The 10,356-nt window shown below is 51.6% G+C and overlaps 1 protein-coding gene across 3 annotated transcripts in view; it reads right to left on the reverse strand.

Moving 5' to 3' along the window:
- The window catches only part of SULF2 (sulfatase 2), a 116,064-nt gene that overhangs the window by 67,116 nt on the left and 38,592 nt on the right, over positions 1-10,356 (reverse strand). For all 3 annotated transcript variants that reach the window (XM_035006504.1, XM_035006502.1, XM_035006503.1), the window contains exon 3: positions 302-541. In XM_035006504.1, the coding sequence (XP_034862395.1) occupies positions 302-541 (240 nt within the window). The remainder of the gene's footprint in view (positions 1-301; positions 542-10,356) is intronic.

Genomic DNA, 10,356 nt, shown 5'->3' on the forward strand with positions numbered 1-10,356 from the left:
CTTCCAGCCTCTCTCTGTATTATAGTTCATATTTTAAACGGACTGATTTTTAAAAAAAATGCCAATTCCGTTGAAAAGGTCCGTTTCTTTCACTACTATAGGCAAGTCATTTTGCCTTTTTTCTAATGCATAAATGCACAACTTTTATATTAAAATGAAGTTGTCCGTGGGCCACCTAAGATCATCTAAAATCCCGGCAGGATAGGGACCCCGGGCTGGCGTGAGGCCAGGGCACCTGGCAGCCTTTCTGACGCTCCCTGCCCGCCCGCCCGCCCGCCCGCGGCCTCCTGGCTCCCTGTACCTGTCCGGTACCCCGTGCTGTTGAGGTAGACGGCGAAGGTGCGGCTCTCGTGCTGTGCCTGCCAGGAGGGCGAGGAGCAGTTCTCGTTGTTGGTGTAGGTGTTGTGGTTGTGGACGTACTTCCCGGTGAGGATGGAGGAGCGCGAGGGGCAGCACATGGGCGTGGTCACGAAGGCGTTGATGAAGTGCGCGCCGCCCTGCTCCATGATGCGCCGCGTCTTGTTCATCACCTGCATGGAACCTGCAAGCAGGAGCCAAGGTGAGGTGCGGCAGGCCAGCTCCTAACCCGTGCCCCAGGGGGCCACGGGACAACAGTGGTTCTCAACCGGGTGGCACCCCCCTCCCGGGGAGATTGCATTTTGGAAATCTCTGGGGACATACGGGGGGCACCACTGTCACGTGTGGGCAGGGGCCAGCAAGGAATGTCTGTGCAAGAAATTTCCTGGGTCTGCAGTCCCACTGGGTGGTCATGGGGAGCGGGAAAATACCTGTTTGTAAATGATCCAAGCCTAGAGTGGAACTTTGTTTTTTGCAGGATATTGATGTACAGTGTATTCCCCCCACCTTTTTTTTTTTTTTTTTTGGAAAGCAACCACTATGTAAACCAAGGGAAGATTTTTTTTTTTTTTAAGATTTTATTTATTTATTTACTAGAATGAGAGAGAGAGACAGCGAGAGAAGGAATACTAGCAGGGGGAGTGGGAGAGGGAGAAGCGGGCTTCCTGCCGAGCAGGGAGCCCAACGTGGGGCTCGATCCCAGGACCCCGGGATCATGACCCGAGCTGAAGGCAGACGCTTAACCGACTGAGCCACCCAGGTGCCCCACCAAGGGAAGATTCTACTTTGTTTTGTTTGGAACTTTCCCAAGAATTGTTCACTTTTACTGGAATCCGGTCATGCCAGCTCACTGGGCTCACCCTCTTCCTGCACACTCCTCGGCCGAAAGCTCTCTGCTTCTTTGTCCACGTCGTCCTTCTACTTTGGAATCCACTTCCCACCTCTCCCCAGATTCAACCCACCAGCCAAGGCACACCTCTTCTAGTGATCACTCTGGCTTCTGATTCCGTGAGCTGTTACTCTGCATGCAGCATATGTTATTAGGGCTTAATTATATACCACCAGGTGTTGTGGCTTCATTCATGCCTTTTCTTGTTTCTCAATGAAGCTGTAGCAGCGAAATTCACTTAGGAAGGAAAGGGAACTACCGTGTTCTAGAAGCCTACTGTGCACAGGTGCTTTCATGGTCACTGCCCTGCTGAGGGCCCCACGAGAGCAAAGACTGTGTGCCTTGCTTGGTACTCAATCCTCGTGCCCCCGTGGTATATGACACACCGTTGGCAGTTAGTAAATGTTTGCAGAGTGGACGCGTAACACCATGGCTGGTATCTGAATATTTCGTAGGTTTAGAGAAATATCCAATGGAAATCACTTTCCGCTTTCTTTCTTTCTTTTTTTTTTTTTTAAAGATTTTATTTATTTGAGACAGAGAGAATGAGAGACAGAGAGCATGAGAGGGAGGAGGGTCAGAGGGAGAAGCAGACTCCCTGCCGAGCAGGGAGCCTGATGTGGGACTCGATCCCAGGACTCCAGGATCATGACCTGAGCCGAAGGCAGTCGCTTAACCAACTGAGCCACCCAGGCGCCCCTCCGCTTCCTTTCTGTGGCCACCCTCAGTTGCTTTCATTTTTCCTTAAAGCTCTCAGGGTCCGTCATGGCTTGAGTGATGCAAAGCCTTCCCCCCTTCCCCCACATGTCCACGTCATAACCCTCAGAACCTGGGAATGTGACCTTACTTGGAAAAAGGGTCTTTGTAGATGTAGTTAAGGATCTTGGGGTGAGATTGTTCTGGATTACTTGGGTGGGCCCTAAATCCAATGACAGGTGTTTTTTAAGAGACAGAAGGGAGAAGACCCACAGACACGAAGGGGACGGTCATGTGAGGACGGAGGCAGAGGTTGGAGAGAAGGGCCTCCAGGAGCTGGAAGAGCAAGGGAGTCTCCTCTAAAGCACCCCCCCTTTTTTCTTAAGATTTTATTTATTTATTTAATTGACAGAGAGACACACAGCGAGAGAGGGAACACAAGCAGGGTGACTGGAAGAGGGAGAAGCAGGCCTCCCACCGAGCAGGGAGCCCGATGCGGGGCTCGATCCCAGGACCCTGGGATCATGACCTGAGCCGAAGGCAGTCGCTTAACCGACTGAGCCACCCAGGCGCCCCTCCTCTAAAGCCTTTTGAGGAAGCATAACACTGTCAACACCTTAATTCTGGACTTCTGGCTTCTAGAACTATGAAAGAGTAAACCAATACAGGGCCTACCAGGCATTTGAAGTTTTTGCTGGAGAGCTGCCGATCCCAATCACCAACAGCCCCTTGGAGATGCAATGACGACTGATCAGACCCACCTCAACCCTCTGTCCCTACCAGAGAAGAATGAAAAGGAGATTTATAGGGCTCTTTTTATCCCATCTTTCTGCCAAATAGGGATGGAAACAGAGTTAGAACTTTCCTGAGGCAAATATAGATCATATCTCCTCACTCTTTAAAACCACTGGATAGCTTCCCATGGCACTCAGAAGAAAAACTGAATTCCTTACCATGGTCTAAGACTCTTCCAGACTTGCCCTTGCTGCCAACCCACCTCCTGTGTTCCTTTGACCTCATCTCTCCCCTCCCCCTTGCTCACCTGGCTACACCGGCCTCCTCATGGTTTCTCAAATACTCTAATCTCATCCTTGCCCCAGGATCTTTGCACTTGCTATTGCTTCTGCCTGGGACTCTTCCTGAGACTCTGCTTTGCTAGCTTGTCCCATTATTAGATCTCAACCCAAGGTCACCTCCTCAGCAAGGCCTAGCTGGCCTCCCCGTCTGAAGGAGCCTCCACTGTTTACTCCCTCTCACACCAGTGTATGTTTCTTCTTGACATTTATCTCCTTCTGAAATGGTCTCCTTTACTGGTTCATTTGTTTATGATCTACTTTCCCTGGACTGAGAGTTCTGGGTAACTCAGGGCGCTGTCCAACGCCCCCCTGGGGAATATGTAATCGGTGCTCTATAAAAACTCAGAGTGATGGAAGGAAACACAGCAAAGCCTGCCCTTTCCAGCCCAGCACTTGAGGTGGTTTTATAAGGGATGTCCTCCTGGAACCAGGTGTGTTCCCTGAGCCTCTCGGCTAAGGCTGCCAGCAGTGGGTGGAGGAAAGAACCAGCTTTGTGTTATGAACGGAACAGGAATCATTAGGCCTTGGAACTGTGTGAACGTCTCTTCTCAAGGTCACATGCCCTTGCAAGAAGCCCCAGGGGACCCAGCTGTAACTGTAGGCAATTAAGGGTTTCTACCAGGTATGACGCTTCCCTCTGGAGGGGACGGATGAGGTGGGCTTTCCAAGGCCTGCCTCGACCATCTGCTGCTCATGCGCTGGAGCCTGCAGAGGGAGCAGGGCATGGTCTCAGGGTCCGGCGGAGCCGTGGGATGCCACCGGCCTTGGGCCCCGCCTGGGGAAGTGGCAGGATTGCAGGCAGGCCTTCTGCTTGCCCATCAGTTCTTTCTACCTTGAATTCTTACCGCAAACAGATATCAAGGTCATGCCGCTGAGGCCCCAGGCTTGAACACTAGCCACATTCCCACCTCACGGCCTTTGCCTGAGCTGGGCCCTCTGCCTGGAGGACTCCCTCCTAATCTCCCTCAGGTTATGGAGCAAATGTCAAATATCTGAGTGGCCTTCCCTGGCTCAGAATGGACACTGCTACTCTTGCTTCTGGCACCCACCACACCCCTCCCCTCCCACTTCTCCCCACAGCACCTCCTGCCCTCGGACACCACTTCTAGTTCACCTCTTTGCACGCTGCCCGTTGCCCCTCCTGGCTCGGCCACATGGGGGCAGGGATCTGGGCCTACTCTGTTCACTGTTATATCCCCCAGCCTAGAACAGTGCCTGGCACACAGTGCGTGCTCAGTAAATATCTGCTAAATTCACAAAACAGGATCTTCCTCTTTAGGTTTCTATATAACTCAAGAGCCCCAGCTGGTTTGTGTTCACGGTGCTTTTTGTGCAGTGGATTTGGAAAATCTGACTTGAAATAGCATTCGATGGATCCCGTGTTCTCCAGTTTGCCACACTCCCCAGCGTGCCCTGTAGTCTGGCACCCATTTTTGCCCATTCGTGTTATCTGCCAGGTCCCTGAAGGCCTTGGTTTGGCAACCTCTTAATATAATTTCGTTGATGAGACAGGTCCAACCTCCTCCTGGGGCAGAGGGCAATGTTATATGCCAATAATAATCATAATTATTAACAGTAGTGAGTCTGGTTGGCTGTATGCTTGCTCTACGCACCATGCTGGGCATGTGTCAAGCATCATTTTACTTAATCCCCTCAACAGCCCTTTAGAGGATAGAGAGTTAAATGACTGGTCAGAGCCACAGAGCTTGGGAAGTGGGATGTGCGGACTCAAACCCAGGCCTGTCCGACAGGAATGGGTGGTGCTGGGTGTCATGTTCCAGAAACGTATGGTTCACACCACTCAGGAGGGAGTGAGAATACAGCCAGGGAATGCACAGAGCCCTCTATGCACTTGGTCAATTCTTGGCTTCCGTGAGGCTCAGAAGGGTCCTGGGCTGCATGTTGGGTCCCCTCCTTATCATCCCAGAGGTGGCTTTAGCTGGTACATCAGCCATGGGAGCAGCACAGAATCACATCGCCAAGTACTGGGGATGCCCGTGGTGGGAAAGTACTCCCTTTACTACTGATAAGCTCCAGGAGAAGGTGTCAGTCGGTGCTGTCGCATCCTTAACACCTACACGACTCCTGTCTCCAAGGGGAGTGAGCCGGCCGCCTGCTCAGAGCTCAGTGGGCAGCGTTATCGGCTTACGTTTAGTCGAGTGGTTTAGTGTCCTCTGCTTAGGACAAGCGATCCTGGCTTCTCTCAGTTAGGGTGGTGGAGGACTCTTGTTCTTTGAAACAAAACAATTACAGCTGACTAAAAGAGGTCAATACTAGTACAAGCGGCACATAGGTGAGAAAGTTCTGGAAGGGCGTTTGGCACACACTGGCTTCGTGCAACCTAGAACCGCGCTCACAGTGAGGTCACGTGGCTGTGCTCTACACACGCCCTAAACTGAGCTCCTGTGGTCACCGGTCCCCTCCTGCCTCCTCCTCTTTCCTCCAGTTACTTAGACAATAATCTTGCTACTCCTTGGTCCCACCTCTCTGTTCCCACACCCAATCCATCAGCAAGGCCTGTTGCCCCTCCTCCCAAGTATATCCACCATGCGGCCTTGTTGCCTCCTCCCGGGGCCCCTGGTCATCCTCCCTCCTCCGAATTAGGCCAACGGCTTTGCTTCCTGACCGGACGCTGACCATTTACTCTGCGAGGAGCGGGCAGAGAGCCTTCTCTCCTTAGCACCCTCTGCGGTTCCCACTCACCGCAGAACAGAGTCCCTGGGGTCATCCACAGGCCTTGCTGGATCCAGACCCCCTCCCTGCCCACTCTCGGCAGCCACAGGGTCCTCGGCTCTGCCCTCAGACTTGCCAGGCCTGCTCGTACCTCCGAGCCTTTGCCTCTTCTGCTCCTTTTGCTTGGAAGGCCTTTCCTGCAGCACCCCGATGGCCTGTGCCTTCACCCCCTTCTTGTCTCTATTCCCGAACCCTGACAGTTCAGACCCCTTCTTTAAGTTTCTGAGTCTGTGTTATCTCTAACGAACGATATGCTTTTACATATTTACCTCTTGCTTGTTGTCTGCCTGCAGCCCCATGTCAGCACCAGGAGGGCTGGGGTTACCTGCGCCTCCCAGCCCTGAGGCCCAGGGCGGTGCCTGGCACAGGGCTGGCGCTCCGTAAGTATTCCTCACACGAACGCATCCAGGGCATTCCGCGCAGAACCAACTTTTTGCCCGCTCTTGACACACTATGGGGAGAAAGGCCGGAGCGGCTGGTCTTAAGAACTCGGCCTCTCTGGGTCTCCGGGGACTGTAGGAAGGACAAAGCTGGCTCCCCACCCGGCCTGCCAGACCCTTCTCCGGGAAGCAGGGGGCCGCCACCTGGTGCGTAATTCACCTGCCGGCAGCAGGCCCGAATGCTGCGCTGGCAAAAAGTGAACAGCCTGCGGAACCGTTCTGTATTTTTAACGGGCTCAGATCCAGGGTCTCCAAGTGCTTATGTCTCCCTCATTTCCCAAGGGGCTGAGCCATGGTGGCCCGTCGTCGTCCCTGGGCCCGGCTGCTCGGGGCACTCACCCCTGCCCAAAGCAGCTGGGTGCAGGGGAGCGGCGTCAGTCCGCTGCCCAAGTACAATTTACCAAGGCCCCGAAAGGACGGCGGCGTCTGTGAAGAAGCAGCACTAGAAGCCAAGCGTCCCCGCGGGGACAGTAACCTGCCTTATTAAAACTGCCGCAGCGACGAGGCTCTATAAATCCACATCTGGGACACCAAACCACAGCATCTAATCTGCTCGCCCAGCCCAGCCCAGCCCTGACGCAGACGGACAGACAGCTCTGACGGGAGGGGAGAACCTGGAGGATGTGGCCGCGCAGAGAGAAAAGCCAGTTTTTCATATTTTAAATGACGGCAGGCGGGCCAACCCAAACCTGCTTTGTCCCACATAAACTTGGGGACATGCAGACAAAACCAGGCCCGGTTTCCTTCCGTGATTGAAACTTCCGACCTTGCCGGGCCAGGGCTGAGGTCCCCCTGACACTTCTCCGTGACTCTCATGGTCCCCCCCCCCACAGGTGATGCCGTGTAACCCCCCCACGACACTCCCCTGCCTGTCCCTTTCTGATGGCTTTTTGGGGCCTCCTCAGTATGCTGCCTGTGCTATTATTTATCATTATCTGATATCTTTCCTTAGAGTGACTTTAAGCAATAAACTTTAGCCTCAACCCAAGTAACTACATGAAATTCTGTGTCTGATAGGCTAATTCAGATTTTTTTGGACGCACATCAAAACAAGTTTGTAAGTAGTCAAATCAAGGTTTGTTGAGCTGCCACACGAGAAACCTGTCCCTTACCTGTCCTAGAAAGGCATTTCGGGAAACACTGAATCAACGTGCTTTTCTAAAGGTCTGGGTCAGCGCAACCGCTCTCTCTAGGGAACGGGCAGGTGCTGGGGACTTTCAAGATTCAAAACATGACCCAATTTTTGCCACTTGCAGGGCTTAGGTGGTTCCTACCTACTTTCTGCCCCAGAGGCCTGTGTGAGCTGGGAGCAGATGCACCCCCCTGCCCCTCTAAGACAGACTCCCATGGCCCCCGACGTGGGTGGCACGGGAGGCACTGATTATGATGGATAACTAAGGAAATGATGCCTCCTGATGTTTGTTTTTTTAAAGTTATAGGTCAACGATTAGAGTCTGTGATGTCATCCCTCCTTGGAAAAGCTGTGGCAGGGAGACGGGATGCAGGGAAGAAAGAAAGCCCTTTGGTAAACCCAGGGTCTTGACTTAAATCAGCATTTTCTTTTTTCTTTTCTTTTTTTTTTAAAGATTTTATTTTATTTATTTGAGAGACAGAGAGTGAAAGAGAGAGCACAAGAAGGGGTAGGGTCAGAGGGAGAAGCAGACTCCCCGCTGAGCAGGGAGCCTGATGCGGGACTCGATCCTGGGACTCCGGGATCATGACCTGAGCCAAAGGCAGTCGCTTAACCAACTGAGCCACCCAGGTGCCCTAAATCAGCATTTTCTACCTGTCTCTCACCTGGACTGCTGAGGCAGACTCTTCAACTGGCTTCTGATTTCCGTGCCCTCCCCTCGGCCCTTGCACTATGCTCTCCACTCAGTGGCCAGAGGGTTCCTTTGATAAAGCATGAAGCTACAGCATGATTTCCTCTGCTCGAACTCTCCCACCAATGGTCAGAATAAAAGCCAAAGTTCCCAGTTTGGCCCAGGAGACCCCATGTGACCTGGACACTGATTTTCCCCAGCTACAACTTGTACCTCTGTCCCCCACTTTCCCTCTGCTCCGGCCGTGCTGACCTCCTCACCACTCCTGGAACGCACCAAGCACGCTCCTGCCTCAGGGCCTTTGCACTTGCTGTTCTTGCGCCTAGACACCCCCCACCCCGGCCCCTGTGTCATCCAGCTCTTTGCCAATACTACCTCCTCAGGGAGGCTTTCCCTGGGCTGCGTTGACTAAGCTCTCTCCATCCTCCCCTTCTTGCTCCTTGAGAAAATGTTCTTAGCCGATTTATAAACTGTAGATAATGGTTGTCTCTGAGATGAGCACTGTGAATGGTGGATGGGGAAGGCTTTGCTTTGAATTATATGAGTATTTTAAGGCACGACTGTGTCACTCATATAATTTGAAATACCCAGGAGGCATGGGACAGAGAAGAAAACTGCCTGGAAACAGGCTAATCTATGAATACTCCATGATATGTGTTACATTTCCACCTGTGCCTTTCATTTGGAGAAAAGATAATCTAGCCTAGAATGTTCTGACAGAGGCCTTTTGGCAAGGACCCCTCATATCTGTAGCGACCACAGGTAACTCTGAATACTAAACAAGAGGCCCCAGTCAGAAGGCCACAGGCAGGACCTGCCCACAGAAATGCTTAGTTATGCTTTTTTTCAGTGTATCAAGAATGCTACAGATTTTTTATTTTTTTTTAAAAGATTTTATTTATTTATTTGAGACAGAGAGAATGAGAGACAGAGAGCATGAGAGGGAGGAAGGTCAGAGGGAGAAGCAGACTCCCTGCCGAGCAAGGAGCTCAATGTGGGACTCGATCCCGGGACTCCAGGATCATGACCTGAGCCGAAGGCAGTCGCTTAACCAACTGAGCCACCCAGGCGCCCCAATGCTACAGATTTTTTAATGAGCTTTGTGGACTCTTGGCATTTTTGCTTTCATGGGCCCCTTCCTCTGTGAAAAAAATTAAAAATTTCTCCTCATCCCAACTCTTTTCAGGTTCACAGACCCAATTCCAATGTGGGGCATTGCCTCCCGACCCCCAACACCACCAAACAATTCTGGGAAATCGGTAGGGTGTCCAAGAATTCAACTCATTTTGGACACTGTCTACCTGGAATCAGCCCTTAAGCTCAAGTCCCATAAGTCTGCCCCCCAAGCCCCACCTCAGATGCTAGATGTCACCTGGGCTTCTGACCTATAGGCCACAGATTAGTGGTTCCAATGACCTCCTCCTTAGGTTCTTTAATTTGCTAAAGTGGTCCCAGGCTGTTTTCTCCTGTCCTGTGGGTTGAAAAGCAGGAGCTAAGGGGCCACCTGACATGGGGGCCGGCTGAGGGTGAAGGGGACAAGACCCGTGTCCTCTGCAGGTGCCATCCTTCTCTGAATGATTCTTTTTGTCACCTGTTTAGTTCTGTAGGTTAAACAGGTTCCAGTGCTAAATGTGTTTGTGGGTGTAATGCATACATGCATGCTTCTGTTCTGGACCGAACACGGGGCCCTCCCTCATCTGTAGGTATCGAAGAGTCTGAAGAACAAAGTGTCAGCTGTCTTATGAAACCACTGACTTTCTTTGGGCCTTCATTCCCTTCTGGAAAATTACAGCACGTGAATAGCTTTAGGTAGAAGGTTTCTTTTGACCATGAAATTCAAGGACAATTCTAGAATGCTCTCTGTCACCTTACGCAGTATGCTCGGAAGGGCTCTAGAGGCATGTGGCCTGAGTTTGAATCCTGACTTTGCTACTTCCTATTAACCCGGTACCTTGTGCAAATGATTTAACTCCCCCATGTACCTCGCTCGGTGTCCTTGTCTGCCTCCTTCCCATGGGATGTTCCAAAATTTAACTGAGGAAAATATGTGCAAAGTTTTTAGTGCAGTACAAGGCGTACCAAAAGCACTTAATACATGTTAGCTGTTACAAATTTTAGTTATTGTAGCTCCCAAGTACTGTGGAACACAGAGTTCACAGAGTGCCTCGGGACAGAATCTGGCCTGTGTGTTTGATTTAGTTGTGCTTGAAAGGTGTTTAAAAAGTTAACTTGATTGCTGACTTTCTTTCCTTTCTTTTCTTTCTTTCCTTTCTTTCCTTCCTTCTTTCCTTTCCTTTCCTTCCTTCCTTCCTTCCTTCCTTCCTTCCTTCCTTCCTTCCTTC

The sequence above is a fragment of the Mirounga leonina genome, unplaced genomic scaffold (genome assembly GCF_011800145.1).
Source record: "Mirounga leonina isolate KUSES-001 unplaced genomic scaffold, KU_Mleo_1.0 Mir_150, whole genome shotgun sequence".
Classification (NCBI taxonomy): domain Eukaryota; kingdom Metazoa; phylum Chordata; class Mammalia; order Carnivora; family Phocidae; genus Mirounga; species Mirounga leonina.